The sequence below is a fragment of the Schistocerca americana genome, chromosome 2 (genome assembly GCF_021461395.2).
Source record: "Schistocerca americana isolate TAMUIC-IGC-003095 chromosome 2, iqSchAmer2.1, whole genome shotgun sequence".
NCBI classification, from domain to species: domain Eukaryota; kingdom Metazoa; phylum Arthropoda; class Insecta; order Orthoptera; family Acrididae; genus Schistocerca; species Schistocerca americana.
Window position 1 is genome coordinate 1,027,474,070 of NC_060120.1, and position 18,446 is coordinate 1,027,492,515.

The window sequence follows — 18,446 nt, forward strand, 5'->3', positions numbered from 1 at the left end:
GCAAATGCCATATTATGTTACCAGGTCAGCATAACCCCATCTACTAAGGACTTAAATTGCCTTGCACAACCATCTCACACTGAATTTGTGCCTTCAAAATGACAGGCTTAGTTTGTTGGGTAGTTTCATGTACCATGGATCATTTGCATGGTAAATAATAATGAAATGATGTGGAACAAGCATTTTAAATTAACATCACACATTATTTTGTAAACACAGCTGAATACTGAACATTTATGTCTTTTGTTTATTATTATTATTTTATTGTTATTATTATTAAATACAGACATGAGTTAGTATTCTTACCCACCACCCTTTCACATTACAATAATATAAATTCTTCTACAGAATTGAAGGAGTTGATATGGAGAAACTTTTTCAGCTTGTTTTCAAATTTTACTTTGCGAAAACTGATGTGCCAGGAAAAAAGCATACTCTCTTACCATCTCACAATGGAAGATCTGAATAGAGCAGCAGCCAGTGTTTCAGAGCCAGTAGCCGCTACTCGAACGGCAGACAAAGGTACAGTGGCGAACTTGGTCCAGCCCCTCGCGCCTCCAACAGCTGAGGTTGTTCCCAAGCCCAGTGCGCCAATTACCACTCCCACATCAGCTCCCCCAAAGTCCACCAAACCACAGAAAGCTACTGTACAGCAGCAACAGTGGGTCAAATCCCATGGTAAACCATCTGACCATGCAGATGTGGTTTTACGTGAGGCTTCATCTGACTCTTCCCCAGAGTTGATGGAGTACGATGTATGTGTGGGGCAATCATCTCGTCCCACGCCTGCCCCTCCACCTGCTGCGGTCTCCCCGCCCCGTCGGAGAGACAGGATGAAGGTGCTACCCCCAACATAGATGGCTCCCATACTCCAGTGGAACTTGCAAGGGTTCAGGACGCATGTGGAGGAACTTCGTCTACTCTCTCAGGGTAGACCACTGTGTCTCTGTCTCCAGGAGACGTATTTCCATCCATCATACTCCCCTGAGATACGAGGCTATTCACTCCACAAAAAGGACGACCTGCGTGGACAGAGAGCTAGAGGCGGCGTAGATATTTTTGTCAGGACGGACTACCACTCCTTGCCTCTCTCACTTACGACGACTTTACAGGCCGTCGCTGTGTCCGTGCACGTACGTCATCCATTGACTGTATGTTCACTTTACTTGCCCCCACATGATGCTCTTGATGAAGTGGCCCTCACCGACCTTCTTACACAGCTCCCCCAGCCATTCATTATTTGTGGTGATTTTAATCCCCACAATGTGCTTTGGGGCTCTGCAATTACCTGCCCCAGGGGTAGAGCAATTGAGAGGCTTCTCCTGTCATCCTGTGCCTACTTGCTCAATGGAGGACAGAGTACTCATTTCTGCACGGCAACTGGGTCGTTCTCTGCCACTGATCTCTCGCTTTGCTCTCCAGCTCTTGCCGCCAGTGCTCACTGGGAAGTGGTTGCTGAATTGCATGGCAGTGATCATTTCCCAATCTGGATTCACCTGCCAGATGGCGTGGGCCCCAAAAGGAGACCACCACGATGGGTGCTCAGTGGAGCCGACTGGACACTTTATAGCCAGTTGGCCCAATTCGAACACTGTGCGAATGTTGAGGTGTGGGTGGATCATATTACCAAAACGGTCCACCATGCCGCTGCAGCATCCATTCCACAGTCCACAGGCCACCGGAAGAGGCCACCTGTGCCTTGGTGGAGTGCCGAATGCCGCTCTGCAATCAGGACCAGGCGTGCGGCTCTGCGTCGGTTCAAGTGTCGGCCAACTGCTGAGAATCTTGCAGCCTTTCGGGTGGCGAGGGCAAGATGTCGCTGCATTATTCGTGAGAGCAAGAAGAGGTCATGGCAAACGTTCCTGAACACCATTAATCATTCCACCAGAAGTTCCATTGTGTGGGAGACCATCAGGAGAATTTCTGGCAGAGGAGGGAGGTGCCCCATAGCTGCTGTAATGATTAACGGCACTCTCCACACGGATCCGCGAGACATTGCCCCGACTATGGCAGCGTATTTTGCCACAGTTACTGCAACAACCAGTCAGGATCCAGGTTTCCAGCGCCATAGAGCGGTTGCTGAGAGATGTAGTCTGAACTTCCAGTCCACCTCTCGTGAAGTTTACAACTGCCCATTTTCTATGTGGGAGCTGGATTCTGCATTGTCTGGAGCTCGTGACACATCCCCTGGTCATGACAGGATCCATTACAGTATGCTATGGCACCTCACAATGCGCAACAGAGAACTCCTCCTCGCACTTTTTAATGACATTTGGGCGTCGGGTCACTTTCCTGACGTGTGGCGTGAGGCAGTTTTAATCCCTTTTTTAAAATCTGGGAAAGACCGCACGAGCCCAAGTAGCTACCGTAGTATTGCCCTCATTAGTTGCATAGGGAAGACCTTGGAGCGGATGGTCAACCGCCGCCTTGTCTGGATGTTGGAATCCCGGCAACTCCTTAGTCGCTTTCAGTGTGGGTTCAGGAGGTTTCGTTCCACCTTCGATAACCTTGCCCTCCTGGAGGCGGCTATACAACAAGCTTTCCTACGCCGTCATCACCTTCTAGGTGTGTTTTTCGACATCGAGAAGGCCTACAATACCACTTGGAGGCGTCTCATCCTGGAGCAGCTTCACGAATGGGGTTTTCGTGGTTGTCTTCCTCTTTTTATTCAGTCTTTCCTCTCTCCACGTTATTTTAGATACCGAATTGGTGATGTCCTGTCTGATTGCTTTGCGCAGGAGAATGGTGTCCCTCAGGGTAGCGTTTTAAGTGTGACTCTCTTTGCCATTGCTATTAATAGCATTACGTCCATAGTGAAAAGTCCTGTCCAGTGTTCTTTGTTTGTGGATGATTTCTCTTTGTTTTGCTCTTCTTCAAGCCTTGCAACGACAACTCGTCAGTTGCAACTTACGATTAGGCGTTTGGATGACTGGGCGCAGAAGAGTGGTTTTAAGTTTTCCACCGAGAAGTCTGTATGTGTTCTTTTTAACCGTTCTCGTTTGATTTTAACCTTTCCTGAGTTGAGGATGAGGGACACTATTCTTACTTTTAAAGACAAGGTGAGATTTCTGGGGCTCATTTTTGACTCAAAGCTCACGTGGTTACCTCATCTTAAAGACCTGAAATGGCGGTCACTTAAGGCTTTAAGTATTTTAAAATGTCTTAGCTACAGTACATGGGGAGCTGACAGGACTTGTCTGCTCCAGTTTTACAGGGCGTTTGTGCAATCTCAGCTCGATTATGGGTGCACAATGTATGGGTCTGCGAGGCCTTCTTACTTAAAATTGTTGGACGTTGTGCACCATGAAGGGCTTCGTTTGGCCACTGGGGCATTCCGAACTAGCCCCATACCAAGCCTCTATGCAGAGGCTGGTGAACCGCCACTTCATATGCGGCGACGGCTACTTACAGTGCGCCAGGCGTATAAAACTTTGTCCACACCATACACCCCTGCATACCATACCGTTGCTCAGCCTCCTCTGGCACGACTGTTTCATAACCGGCAACATGCGACGCAGCCCTATGGAATTCGCGCACAGGATTGCCTCGGCGCGATGTCTATGGCTGGTCTTCATGGTTTACGTCGCGGTTGGAGCAGATCTCCACCTTGGCTCCTCCGGAGACCCAAACTTATTTTAGATTTGACTAATTTTAAGAAAGATGGCACACCAGATTTTACGTTTCAATCTCTGTTTTTTAACATTTTAGATGTGCATCACGGTTTCACTGTCGTTTATACTGATGGCTCCAAACAGGAGAATTTCCTTGGCTGTTCTGTGGTGTTCCCTGATCATGTTACCCGGATTCGCCTCCCTGCTGAATATACCGTTTTCGCAGCGGAGCTCCACGCGATCCTGAAGGCACTGGAGCGGATGAATCATGTTCGGGGCGATCGATTTCTTCTCTGCTCCGATTCTCTTAGTGCCTTACAATGACTGCAGAACCTATACCCGACTGGGGAGATGGTCCAGCTGATACATGACCAACTGTACTTGCTCCAACAGCGGGGTAAAGAGGTATCCTTCTGTTGGGTGCCTGGTCATGTCGGCATATGGGGCAATGAACAGGCTGATCGGGCTGCCAAGGAGGCCTGCAGAGAGCAGGATGTGGTCCAGTGTCCTATCCCCTTGCAGTCAGTCATCGCTGCACTCCACAGGAAGTGCATGGAGTTGTGGGAGGACGAATGGCTGGCAGTGACGGCCAATAAACTGCGGTCGGTAAAGTCAACCACTCGGCCGTGGCGTTCCTCCTGCCGGTTGCTCAGGTGGGAAGAGGTGGCCCTCATACGTCTTCGGATCGGGCACTGTCCTCTGACGCATAGCTATTTATTACGCCGGGAGGATCCTCCGTTTTGTGATGCTTGTGGTGTGCACATCTCTGTCCAGCACATTTTAACAGACTGCATTTTATACCGTGATGCAAGGGCAGAAGCTCAAGTTGATGGGGATCTGCCTTGTGTTTTAGCTAACGATGAGACGTGTGTGTCTAGGGTTTTTAAGTTTTGTGATGTGTCTGGACTCTGGCCTAAACTTTTAGGCTGGAGGTTTTAGTGTATTGCAGAGTGGCTGACTCCTCCCTTTTTTCCTTGCGGTCAGCCAGCCCCTTCCATCTGCTACATTGTTTTAGCTCCCTCTACCATTTTCTTCCTGTGTTGTCCATGTTTTACTGCTGACGCCCTGCTCCGTCCCATGCTTCGGTGTGGGTGAGCACATATTTTTCAATGATTGTTCCCCGTGTTTTATGTTCCGTTTTATGTAAATGTTCTGAGTTTTTTTTTTTTTTTCTTTTTTTTCTTGACACCTGTCTCACTATGACACTGAACGGGCGCTGAAGACCTTGCTGTCGTGCGCCCACAAAACCCCTCTACTACTACTACTACTACTACTACTGCTGCTGAATAAAGGCAAAACTGGTAAGGTGGCAGGTATAAATGACTGCATTGAACAACTTAAAAGATTTGGTTCTGTCAGTAAGCAATAGTTCTTGGACTTATTCAACAGTTGAATCAGCTACTGCAAAATCCCCAAATTGTGGAGAAAAGCCAGAGTTATTGCAACACTCAAGCCTGGCAAGAATGCAAGCGATCCCAACAACTACTGACTAATCTTCTTACTGTGTCATTTTTCTAAAATATTGGAAAGAACGATTCTGGACAGACTGTCTGATGTGGTAGAACCATTGCTCATGTCGGAACAAGCTGGATTTCGACCAGGGAGAAGCTGTACTTCACAAGTACTTCACCTAACAAAATATATAGAAGATGGCTATGAAAACAACAAAGTCACTGGTGTAGCTTTTATTGACTTGACATAAGCCTATGATACTGTTAACCACCATACACTGCTAAATGAAGTGCTTAACATAAAACATAACTGGGGATTACAAACTCACCCAAATGATTGAGTGCTTCCTTCAGAACAGAAGGTTTTTTGTTGAATTTGAAGGTAAGCAGAGCAGATGGATGAATGTAAAGAATGGCCTTCTACAAGGAAGTGTGCTAGCTCCTATACTTCTTAACATCTGCACAAATGATCAGCCCTGCCCACAAGGGACAAAGATGCTGGTGATGCTGCTCTAGCAGTTCAAGGAACATCTTTTGAACATGTTGAAGACAAGCTCTCCCATGCTCTAGAAATTCGAAGTGGCTATTAACAAGACAACCAGCTGAAGCCAAATCCAGCAAAAACACAGATTCAGGCTTTCCATCTTAGAAACAGGCATGCAGCAAGGAAATTGCAGATGTTCTGGGAAGGCAAGCAATTAGAACACTGCTTCACCCCCAAATATCAACTCTTGATCAAGCACTTATCTACAGAAGACATTGCTTGAACACCAAACGGAAGATGTCTGAAGGGAACAACATTCTCCGGAAATTATCGGTTTCAACATGGGGGACGCATCCTCACAAGTTAAGAACTTCTGCTGTAGCTCTTTGTCATTCAGCTGAAGAATATGCTTGCCCTGTGTGGTGCAGATGTAGTCATGCTAAACAAATGGATATCACCTTGAATGAAACCTGCAGACTCATTACGGGATGTTAGAGATACACACAACTTGATAAAGTTTATTGTCTGGTGGGCATCCCACCTCCATATATCCATCGTGAATGTGCATCCAGACTGGAAAAATCTAAGGCATTGAATCTGAAGACCCACGCACTACACGGGTATCAGCCAGCAGTACCAAGGCTCGAGTCAAGGAAAAGCTTTCACCATTCAACTGAAAGCGTCACTGAACCACCTTCAAACTTCAGACTCGACTCATGGTGTTCCAGATCCAGCCACCTTGCAGGGTGGATAATCCCGACCAAAAGCCTCCCATCAGGTCACAAAAAAAATCTGGTCAATATGGAAGACCCTCAACAGGCTGCATTCTGGAGTTGGAAGAATGAAGACTGACTTGAAAAAATGGGGATTTGCATGCGACTCCACGGGATGTGAATGTGGTGAAGAACAGACAATGAGTCACCTTCTTGTCTGCAGCCTATGCCCAACGTCGTGCAAGCCACAGAATGTCATCAATGCCACCAATAAAGCATGCAAAGTTGCTGCATACTGGTCATGCTGCATTTAATTGTAATTGTAATGCTTATAGTACCATGTCTTGGAACATTTTGTATAACTTGTAAGCTATAGTGTGTGTTTCTGACATGATTAAATAAAAAATATTAATTAAAAATGTCTGTAGAAAATAAGCATTCTTTACTTTATGAATGGCCCTCATATTTACTACATTATCTCTTTTGAACTGCAGTGGATTATTTAAAACAAATTTCATGATGGAATAAATGTACTGTGAAGCAGTAGCCAGAGTGCCCAAATCCTTAAACAGATGCCTACAAGATGATCATGGGTGAGCACCACATATTACTCATACAGCACATTTCTGAGCAATGAAGACTCTTTCTTAAAGATGAATTACCTCAGAACAGTATTCCATATGACACTAAAAATCTGCAAAACATGTCAACTTAGTGACTTGTCTCTCCCCAAGATTTGCAATGATTCTAAGTGAAAATATGGCTGAACTAAGTTGTTTTAAAAGTTCTAAAATGAACTTTTTCCAGTTTAAATTCTCATCAATGTGGACACCTAAAAATCTTAAAGTTTCCTCCCTATTTATTATTTCCACACTGTCTGCACACTTATTTATGTAGTACCTCTAGATGTTCATAATTGAATATGTTGTATCTTTTCAAAATTGAAAGCAAGACCATCTGCAGGAAACCAGTCAGTGACACTGTTAAGAACATTTTTTACTGTTTATACTGTTGCTGTGTGCCTGCTTGGATCGATTACAATACTAATGTTATTTACAAAAAAACTAATACTGTTTTTGCATAATAGACAGAAGATCATTTACATATATGAAGAACAATGGCGGACGTAGATTTAGCCTTGGGAACTCCATATGTGATTGCTCTCCATTCAGAAAAATCTTCCCTGATTACGTTGGTTGAACTAGTAGGTGAAACTTTCTGTATTCTTTTGGTTAGATATGACATTGTATATTATTTAGTTATGCCATCAGTGCTATAAAATCTCAGTTTATCTAGGAAGATATTGTGGTTCACATGGTCAAATGCTTTAGATAGGTCACAGAAAATACTAACTGATGCTATTCTGTTACTAATGCTTGTAAAATTTGGTGGGTGAACATCTAAATGGTATTCTCATTAGAGCAACTCTTCTGAAATCCAAACTGTGATTTACAGAGGATATTATTGTTACATAGGTGGGATATTATTCTGGAATATGTCACCTTCTCTAAGATTTTGGAAAATAATGTAAGTAGGTAGCGAAACATGCCAGCAGTTATTGACATCTCTCCTATCATCTCTCGTAAAGAGCAGTGTAGCAACGGCACATTTCAGTCTCTTGGAAAAATGCCTTGAGTAAAAGATGAGTTGCATATTTCAGATAAGACAGGGCTTATTATATGGGAACAAATCTTTAGTGTTCTGTTGGAAGTACCAACCAATCCATATGAACTTTTAGTTTTGAGGGACTATGTAATTTTCTTAATTTCAAATGAAACAGTTTGTGATACATTCATATGTTTGAATTTTATGAGAATTACTTTTTTAATGCACTGCTGTGCTTTTTCCCTTGAACTGTTTATCCCTTTATCTTCTACTATACTTAAGAAATGATCATTAAACACATTTGCTACCTGCACCTCATCAACTGTTTATCCCTATATCTTCTACTATACATAAGAAATGATCATTAAACACATTTGCTTCTTGCAACTCGTCATTTATAGCTCTTCCATTTAAGTCAGTAGTGATGTTATTCTGTTCGTTGGCCAGTTGCTCTGTCTATCATTTCACTACATTCCGTATAGCCTTAAGTCTGTTTTTCGAATTATTGGCTTCTGCATAATGTGCCTGTTTCTTGATTTTTTTAAATAACTTTTTGTAGTAATTTTGAATAGTTTTTTCCCTTTCAGAAGATACTTTAATCCCTCTAGTGATCCATGGTTTTTTACTTGTACATTTAATGACCTTTCTGATTAGCTTAAGCAGAAAGCTATTTCCAAAGAATGATGTGAATTAATCATGGAACAGATTTCTGGTTCACTATAAATTTCACACCAGGTCATCTCTTGTTAACTATCCTTAAGTATCATAACTGATTTCTGCTGAGAAGGGTCTGTACTGTAAGGCATTATCTCATTTGTTCTAACTGCACATCATGACAAGAGTATATGTTACTGGGTATATAGTTATTTCCTTGCTTTGACCTTCATGAAAAAAATACCTATTAGGGTCCTGCTGTCTTTACCCACCCATGTTGGAGAGTTAGATTAAATGATTAAATTGTAGGATCCAAATAAGGTCTCCATATCAGTTTTCCTGTCATAATCATTTAGAAAATCTGCTTCGAAATCACCACAGACTATTAACTGCTTGCTGCTTTCTGACAGATAGCAGAGTGTTCAACTGTCAAAATGTTGGCAGTTATCAAAGATGTTACCCAGTTTAATTCTTGTAAGTTTTATATATATGTTGTGGATGCTTTAACATGATAATGTGTCCACTCATATGACTATCATTAACAAGGAGCTTTCAGTCGGGACAAGAAACACCATCCTTGAATACCCCTGTTTCTCCAAAATGTGAATATTTTGTAATATTTATATGAATATTTTATTTACAAAAATTAAAGACCATCTCAAACTGCACAGTTTTAAGGCCACTAAAAAGGCATCATCTGGGGAACTGTAATGGGCAGCAGAATAGAAATTTTGTGGTTGCTTTGAAGACTGGGATAAGCAAATGGAAAAGTGGAGTAAGAGTCATGGGAACCATGTTGTTATAACTGTTACATTTAGCATTTCTTAACTGACGGATTATTAACACTTCAGTGGAAATTTAAAAAAAATTACATCACCTTGCAATTGATTTTTTAGCTGTGAGTTAGATAATTATGACAACTTTAGCATGCTTTATCTGCATCCCTCATGATAAACTTAAATGAAGAGTGCTGAATGAAAAAGTTTCTTATTTAATGTAAAGGATCTCCCATACTGTAATCATGTTGCCAAGTGATCACACGCACCCCTTCCCTTTTGCAGGAAAGAATGATGGTACTGTGCAGGGTGTGCGGTATTTCACTTGCAAACCAAAGTGTGGAATTTTTGTACGAGCAGATAAATTAATACAAGATCGACGAGGCCGTGCCATGAGGACTGGAAATCGACAATCTGAATCGGCTCCACCTAGTGGTTCAATGAAGAGAAGCAGCAGTAGAGGTATGCCTATTGCTTTTGTCAGTAATATTTTCAAAGTGTACTGTGCAAGTGTAAATGCTGTTTTTTACTAGGCTGGAAAAAAAAGAAACACAGACATTCAGAACTGATAAGGAGTCATCCTCCCAGATTAGTATGTCAGCCCTCTGCAGGTGGCTGTTTGTTGTACAACATGTTCTTGTTTTCAGTGTTCTCTTGACCTCATCTGATCTCTCTTGTAGTTGTGTACTGCCTTTCAACCGTCACACTTAGTCTGTACCTATGCCTCATCTCTCTTTCACATTTACTTATTTTCTACCTTGGTAAACTCTCTCATATCATGTGGAATCATCTGTTGTTCAATGTTTCTTGACAGTTTACTGTTGCTTACCATCTACACTTATGTTTAAATATTCTTCTATTCCCAATTTGTCCTTTAATTGTCTCTGCAGTTCATACCTATTTTGTGGCTTGAAATTTCAGTTTGCTTCTCCCTTCCGTGTCTTACCCGTCATCTGCATTTATCTCCATACTCTGTAGGCCACCTTACAGTGTATGATAATACCATTTCAACCCAGCAGCCACTATGAATTAAGACACAAAGCAATTACAGATATTGGCTGCTCGTGGGCATTGATTTAAATCCCCAGGTGTGAAAAAGTAAAAGGACAACTAGTCAAATGTGAGTCACACACAACAGTACTAAACTGGTGATGCACACAAACTCCTTTCAGTGAATTAAAGCACCATTATGAAAGGGACCATTTATAAATTTTGCATATAACACCACAGATGTTGAATAATGGTGTGTTTCTGGGTGCTCTGCCGAGTTGTTGCTTTCATTTTAAGCGCAATATTTTTTACTACTGGCCCAGCCATCTTCTTCAGGTGCTGCAAGTTTTGCTGTTATGTGTACTTGCTGCCTGGACTACAAACAGACTGTGAACTGTTGTTGATGCCATTTACAGCAGAGTCCTATACCTCACACCCACTATGCCCTTTGATGCATTATTATTTTTCAGAGCTCCCACTGATATTGCACAAAAGACATATTCTCTCAGTGTTTCCCAACTCTGGCGGTTGTGATAGCCAGCGAGCTTTTAACAAATTGAATGCCAGTGATGATGATGATGATGATGATGATGATGATGATTGATGATTTATGGCCGAGGGCACTAAACAGCTAGGTCATCAGCACCCTTGCATTAATGTTATACCAAAGAAGATTTTCACTATCTATGGAAGGAGATAATTAACTGGGAAACTGTGTTTGATCACACCACAGGAAACGTAAAGCAACCCCAAAAAGGTGAGGTTCATAAAAGCCCATAATAAAACCGCAGCAAGACACAGTGGGATAACTAAATAAAATCACGGAGAAAATACATGTGAGGATGCTATTAAGAAAAGGGACAAATAACAATAGCTGGATGACTACTTAGAAATAGTATGTGATCCAGTCACTCTATGATACATTAAGATCTCACACCAAGTATTTTGGAAAGAATTCTGGACACTGCACAAAATTTTAAGACACGAACAACACTCTCCTCATTATCAGTTAAAATAGGGGGAAGATCCTGTGGGAGACCCAGTTAACCCTCAGATCCTCATATAAAACACACTCAGTTAAAAGATGACACTGACAGCTGTGTCCCGCATCTCTGAAATACAGGGTCTCCTCCCGACATAAGAGGAAGCCGTATGTCAGTGGGCAAAGTCCCACTCTAAGCCAAGTGAGGGCTACTTCTTCACCACCAACATATGGCCTTCCTGGTCACAAATGAAGTGACAGCCCGCAAGGGACTGAATGGCGGGCAGGAGGATGAAGGGAGCAAGCCTCCTTAGCAGCAGCCGCGAGTTCGTTACCCTGGATGCCTATGTGCCCTGGAACCCAGCAAAAAACGAGTTCCTTGTTTTGCCTGCTCAAGAGGAGGAGAGTGTCCTGCACTTGTTGCACCATCCGATCCGATGGGTACATCTGTCCAACAGCAAGAAGGGTACTTTGAGAATCAGAGCAGATGATAAATTTTTTGTCATGGTGCTGTCGCATCTGCTCCATCACACCCAGGATAGCAAACAATTCCACGTAATAAACTGAAAACTGCCCTGGGAGCCCTATCCTGAGCATAGTCTCGGGGAACACGACAGAACAACCAAAAACATCTCCCTGCGTAGAACCATCCATGTAGACGGTAATAAAATCTGGGTGGCTATGTAAAATTACATTAAATTTAATTTTAGAAACATGGTATGGGGTACAATGCTTCTTGTAAGCAGTTAGTTCTGAAAGCAATCTAGGCCTTGGTAGTAGCCAGGGGGACACCCTACTCCACCCCTGGCTTTGGACCTTAATGCCCCTCACCTGTAATAATTCAAGGCTCTCCCTTGCACGGATCCCAAATGGCCATGTTGCTTGTGGTTGATCGAACAGCTGTTCCAGTGGTGGCTGAACAACGTAACTGCATGCTGGTTATGTAGGAATGGACAAAGCTCTGTATGCTTGGTGTACCATGAGAAGATGATGTCGTGTGTGTGTGTGTGTGTGTGTGTGTGTGTGTGGTTTGAGGTTTTCGGGCGCGTGGTCATCAGCGCCCAAATGCATAGAAACAGGAACACATGCAGTGAAGGGACGAAGACGGACAGCGAACAAGGAGAACGGCTAAAAGACACAGACCTGATGCAGTTACAAATCCTCGCATACAGAGGCAAAACAAGAGGAGAAGAAACACACTAAAAAAGGAAAGGAAACACAAGGAAAAGAGAACAGAAATCGAAGTGAAACAAGTAGGTAATCGTGACTGGCGGACCTCTTGCCTAAAACCTGGGTGAGCCAGTCACCCAGCAGCACATTAAAATCCTCTCCCTAAAATCCGAGGCAACAAATTGGACAGGACACAAAACCGTAAGACTTTAACAACAGTCGTTGCATCGTCTTGCAAAATAGAGGGCAAATCCGGTGACAAGGAAACCACCGCCCTCTGGTCAGAGAATAAAGGACAGTCAAGTAAAATGTGGCGGACAGTAATCTGGACGCCACAAGCACTGCAGATTGGGGGGTCCTCCCGCCGGAGTAAAAAACCGTGCGTTAAGGGACTGTGCCCGATGCGGAGGCGAGTGAGGAGAACCTCATCCCGCCTGCATGACTGGTAGGACGTACGCCATGGCCGCGTGGTGGCCTTGACCAGACACAGTTTATTTTCACCAACTGCCAGCCACTCCTCTTCCCATTGATGCATAACACGAAAACGCAAAAGGGAGGTAACAGCATGGAGGGGGACGGCACATTCAACAACGCGAGGGAGGGAACATGCATCTTTGGCAGCCACATCCACCAGTTCGTTTCCCCTAATACCCACGTGCCCCGGCACCCAGCAGAAAGAAACCTCCTTCCCCTGCCGTTGCAGGTGGAGTAGGGCATCATGGATGTTCTGGACGACCGTATCCGCTGGGTACAAGTGTTGCATGGTCTGAAGGGCACTCAGGGAGTCAGAACAGATGAGAAACTTAAGACTGGGAATACGTCTCATCTGCTCCAATGCCCGCAAGATCGCAAACAATTCGGCATCAAAGATGGTAAACGCTGCAGGAAGCCGTAACTTGACGACTCGATCGGAGAAAACAACAGCACAACCAACAGAGTCCCCCTGTTTAGAGCCATCCGTAAATACTGGTTCATGCTCGGCATGCTGGTTTAAAATATCGTAAAATAAGGAGGTAAAAACAAACGCAGGAGTGCAGCTCCTCCGGTATTCCGACAAGTCTAAAAGGACGCTGGGCCTCTGGAGCAACCAGGGAGGCAGGCGGGTAAAACCCTGGAGTTGGGGTGCCACACGCTCCACACCAAGGGACTCAAGCAAATGCTTGGCACAAATCGCAAATGGTCTCGTTGCCCTTGGACGACTGGAAAAGAGACGTTCCATAGGCGGTCGGGCAACAGTAGGGTATGCAGGGGAGGTAGGACAGGCAAGGAATTGACACACCCGTCACACCATGAGGAGTTTCCGCCAGATGGCGAGCGGCGGTTCCCCTGCCTCAGCACACAGGCTGGGGATGGGACTGGTACAGAAGGCACCAGTAGCCAGCCTGATACCCTCATGGTGTACTGCGTCAAGAATCTTCAGATACGAAGACCCATACATGGTGCATCCATAGTCAAGACGCGACCGGACGAAAGCCCTATAAAACTGCAGCAGACGTGCCCGATCTGCTCCCCAGGACCGATGGCTCAGACACTTCAAAATATTCAGCGCCTTCAGGGCCCGCACCTTGAGGTCTTTAAGGTGTGGCAACCACGACAACTTGGAATCAAAAGTGAGGCCCAGGAACCCCACAGTGTCTCTAAAAGGAAGAATGGTGTCCCTCAGACGCAATTCAGGGGAGGTAAAAGCACGTCGAGAATGATTAAAATGAACACACACACATTTGTCTGCAGAAAAGGTAAAACCTGTCTTCGCAGTCCATGCCTCTAATCGCTTTATCGTAAGCTGCAGCTGCTGACTAGCAGTGACAAGACTGGAAGAAGAACAGAAAACAGCAAAATCGTCCACAAACAAGGAGCACTGGGCAGGACTCCGGATAGTGGATGTGATACTGTTAATGGCAACGGCAAAGAGGGTGACACTTAAAATGCTTCCCTGAGGAACACCATTCTCCTGCACATACAAATCAGATAGCACATTACCAACCCGATATCGAAAGAGGCGGCGGGAAAGAAAGGACCGAATGAAGATGGGGAGATGGCCACGAAAGCCCCACTGATGGAGTTGACTGAGGATAAGTCGGCGCCAAGTAGTGTCATACGCCTTATTAATGTCAAAGAATACACCTAGACAATGCTGGTTACGTAGGAAGGCCTGCTGGATGGCCGCCTCAAGCAGGGTCAAGTTGTCTATAGTTGAACGACATCTCCGAAAGCCACACTGAGAGTGGCTAAGGAGCTGCCTAGTCTCGAGCAGGCAAACCAGGTGACGGTTGACCATGCATTCCAATGTCTTCCCGACACAGCTCGTCAAAGCAATACTCCGATAACTACTGGGATGCATTTGGTCTTTTTCCGGTTTGAGGAGGGGAACCAAAATCGCCTCCCTCCACGAGTCAGGGAACGTGCCGGATGACCATATCATATTAAAACAATTCAGGAGAACTTCCTTGGATGGCAGCAACAAGTGCTGCAGCATGTTGTACAGGATTTGATCATCACCTGGCGCTGTATCATGAGCCTCAGACAGCGCCAAATCCAGTTCCCACATTGTGAAGGGGCAGTTGTAGGGTTCAGAATTTGGAGACTGGAAGTCCAAGTGATCCCTCTCGATGACAGTGCGGTAGCGGCAGAAATCTGGATCACAGTTAATAGTGGCAGTAGATTCGGCAAAATACATGGCCAGTGTCTGGGCAATGTGAGTAGACAACCCTGATGCAGCAATGCCGTGACAGGTAGTTGGCTGCATTTCCCGGAAATCCTCCTGATGGCTTCCCATACTTTTGTAGAACTAGTGGAGCGGGAGATGGAGTTCAGGAACGATTGCCATGACCGTCTTTTGCTCTCTTTAATCACTCGCCGCACCTTGGCCCTTGCCACCAGAAAGGCCGCAAGATTGTCAGCTGAGGGACGGCACTTGAAGCGGCGCAGAGCTGCACGGCGGGCTCGGATGGCTGAGCGGCACTCAGTGGTCCACCAAGGGACAGGGCGCCTCTTGGGATGACTTGAGGACCATGGGATCGACAATTCAGCAGCATGGGAGATCATGGCTGTAACATGGTCGACCCATTCGTGGACGCTGGCACGGTGTTCCAAAATAGCTAAATGGCTGAAAAGTGTCCAGTCAGCTCTGCAGAAGTGCCACCTGGGCGGCACTGGTAATGCCACAGTCTCATCCAGGAGGCGAATCCAAAGGGGGAAGTGGTCACTAGAATGGAGGTCAGCGGCAACCTCCCACAGAGCAGAATCCGTGAGTGCTGGAGAGCAAAAGGAAAGGTCAATAGCTGACGACGACCCAGAAGCAGTACAGAAATGAGTGGGAGCACCAGAGTTGAGGATGCACAGTTCTTCGGATGCCATGAGGCTTTCCAGAATGCGACCCCTGGGGCAAGTAGTCGTAGAGCCCCATAAGACATTATGAGCATTGAAGTCCCCCAGAAGGAGAAATGGGCGGGGGAGTTGGGTAATAAGGTCTGTGAGAGCCTCAGAGTCTATTGCATCCTGAGGCGGTAAGTAAACGGAACAGATTGTGAGCCTCCGCCCCACAAGAAGGTCAACTGCAACTGCTTGCAAGTCCGTAACGAGAGGGAGCTCAGATGAGTGGTGCATGTCATGGACAAAAACCGCAACACCACCCTTTGCCCTTTCCCCCATCAGATCATCTTTTTGATACACGGTATAGCCCCATAAAGAAGGAGCATCAGTGGCCCGGAAATGTGTCTCTTGGAGACATAAGCACAAGGCGCGCTCTTGTACAAGGAGTTGTAATTCAGCCACATGCTTCCTGAACCCATTCAGGTTCCACTGTAATATGGGAGCCAGTGATCAGGGTGGCTGAATTTTCACCCTGCTCCTGTGCTTTGGAGGAGGACCCACACTGGCCGGAGATTTATTCCTGGGGCGAGAAGATCACCCCCGGTCGACATCAATGTCCATCAGCTCTGATGGCGACCCAAGGGAGATGTCAGACAGTACGATGGCATCGTCATCGGACTGACCCTGACTACTCTCCTCAAGTGGCAAAACCTTCACCTTCGGCGTCTTCGTCTTGGGGGGCTTAGAATGCAGAACCTTGTCAACAGTTGGAGCTTTACTCGCCTGGGCAGAAGGTGCCATATGGGGAGGTGCAGGAAGTACCCCAATGTCAGCAACCACGGCCTTGTCCGACATTGTGGGGAGAGCTGCAGGTTGCAAAACAACCGCAGCGGCACAAGTGCACTGGCAAATGCAGGTATTAGTGCTGACACTAGCAACCTCCGTTTGTGTAGCAACAGTGGGCAACTGTACCAGTTCCTGCAGAGTGGAAGCGAAAGATGTTGTAAACAAGGAGGCTGCATGGCCTTAAAGAGCTTCTTGGCCTCACCATAGGGGATGCGCTTAGATGTTTTGATCTTCTGTATCTTCCGTTCCTCGAGATAGATGGGGCAGACCCGGCTCCAGACAGGGTGACTCCCAGAACAATTCACGCACTTCACAGGCGATGAACAATCGGCTCCTTCATGGGCAGGCTGACCACATTTACCACAAGTGGCTATCCCATTGCACCCCAACGTAGTATGCCCAAAGCGCTGACATTTAAAACAGCGCATTGGGTTGGGGAAATATGGCCGTACTGGCAAACGTAAGAAACCCGCTTTAACATGCTCTGGGAGTCTCGGGCAATTGAACGTGAGAATAAACGAGTCGGATTTGACTAGCTCCCCATCGACTCGTTTCATAATATGCTGCACGTCGACAATACCTTCATCAGCCCACTCAGATTTCAACTCGTCCTTGGGGACATCCACCAACTCCCTACATGTCACAACACCCTTACTATAGTTCAAAGTGGAGTGGAGCTCGGTCTCGATAGCGTACTCTCCGAGACAGGTTGCTTTCCTAAGAGAAGTGACTTGACGGGAACTAGAAGTTTCAACTAACAGAGTCCCATTGCGCAGACACTTCACAGATTTCAGTGTTCCTGCAATTCCCTCAAGACCCTTGTGGATGTAAAAGGGAGAAACTCTCTCAAAGCTACCTTCCTTCTGTTTGACAATCAAAAACACATTCTGGATATCAGCATGTGCTCTGTTACGACAGTCTGATGAATCTCTAGTAACACCAGGCGCTGGAGGACTCCCAGCACAAAGTCGCTTTTTCGATTGGGTGTGTTTTCCTACCAGTGGCCCACCCAATCCACTGGTAGGGGGAAACGTAGAGGTCAAAGGGTCCATTGTGGTCCCTCGAGCAGCTAGGGAACTAAAGGTCCGCTCAGACAGAGCCCCGCGTGCCAGAGTAAGCCTTATACAACTGGGGTGCGGCAGGTGCCCCAGAGGTTGCCCGCTTCCGACTGCTCCACCCCAACAGCCATGCATCTTATAGGCGCGCAGCTCATCGTAAGATTGAGGGGTTTTTGTAAAGGTTTACCTTCCTCGCAGTCTAGGCGGTCAAGCCAAGATTACCATTCCCCGCAGCACACAATATTCCACCGCAGCGCCATGCGGTTGTCGCTGAAGCATGTCCGGGGTTTACGGTGACGGGAGACTTGCGGCGCTGACCAGTCCCCAGCTCAGGACCCTGGGGTCGCCAAGCCCGTACTCAGCAAATGAATGCTGAGCCCCTGGGGGGGAAGATGATGTCGAATAGACAGCGGAGGCTCACCAGCCTCTGCACACAAAATAATAACAGGGCTCGTGCGATAGGCCCCTACTGACAGCATAAAAACCTCCTGGTGAACTGCAGCCAGCATTTTAAGGTATGAAGGCCTTGCTGACCCATAAATGTGGCATCCATATTCAAGCCGGGGTCACACGAATCCCTTATAATGTTGGAGCAGACGTGCTCTGTCAGCTCCCCAAGACCTATGAAACACATTTAAGGATGTTTAAGACCTTGAGACATCTCAGTTTCAGTTCTTTAAGATGTGGCAATCATGTTAACTTCTCATCAAAGATAAGACCCGGATACTTCACCTTTTCCTTAAAAGTAAGATTGGTGTCCCCCAGTTTTAAAACGTGGAGCTGCAACAAAATAT

At 45.8% G+C, this 18,446-nt stretch overlaps 1 protein-coding gene across 1 annotated transcript in view; it reads left to right on the plus strand.

Moving 5' to 3' along the window:
• LOC124594646 (kinesin-like protein KIF13A) overlaps positions 1-18,446 on the plus strand; it is a 404,453-nt gene that overhangs the window by 376,770 nt on the left and 9,237 nt on the right. Inside the window, exon 35 of the mRNA XM_047133014.1 lies at positions 9,580-9,756. Coding sequence (XP_046988970.1) covers positions 9,580-9,756 — 177 coding nt within the window. The remainder of the gene's footprint in view (positions 1-9,579; positions 9,757-18,446) is intronic.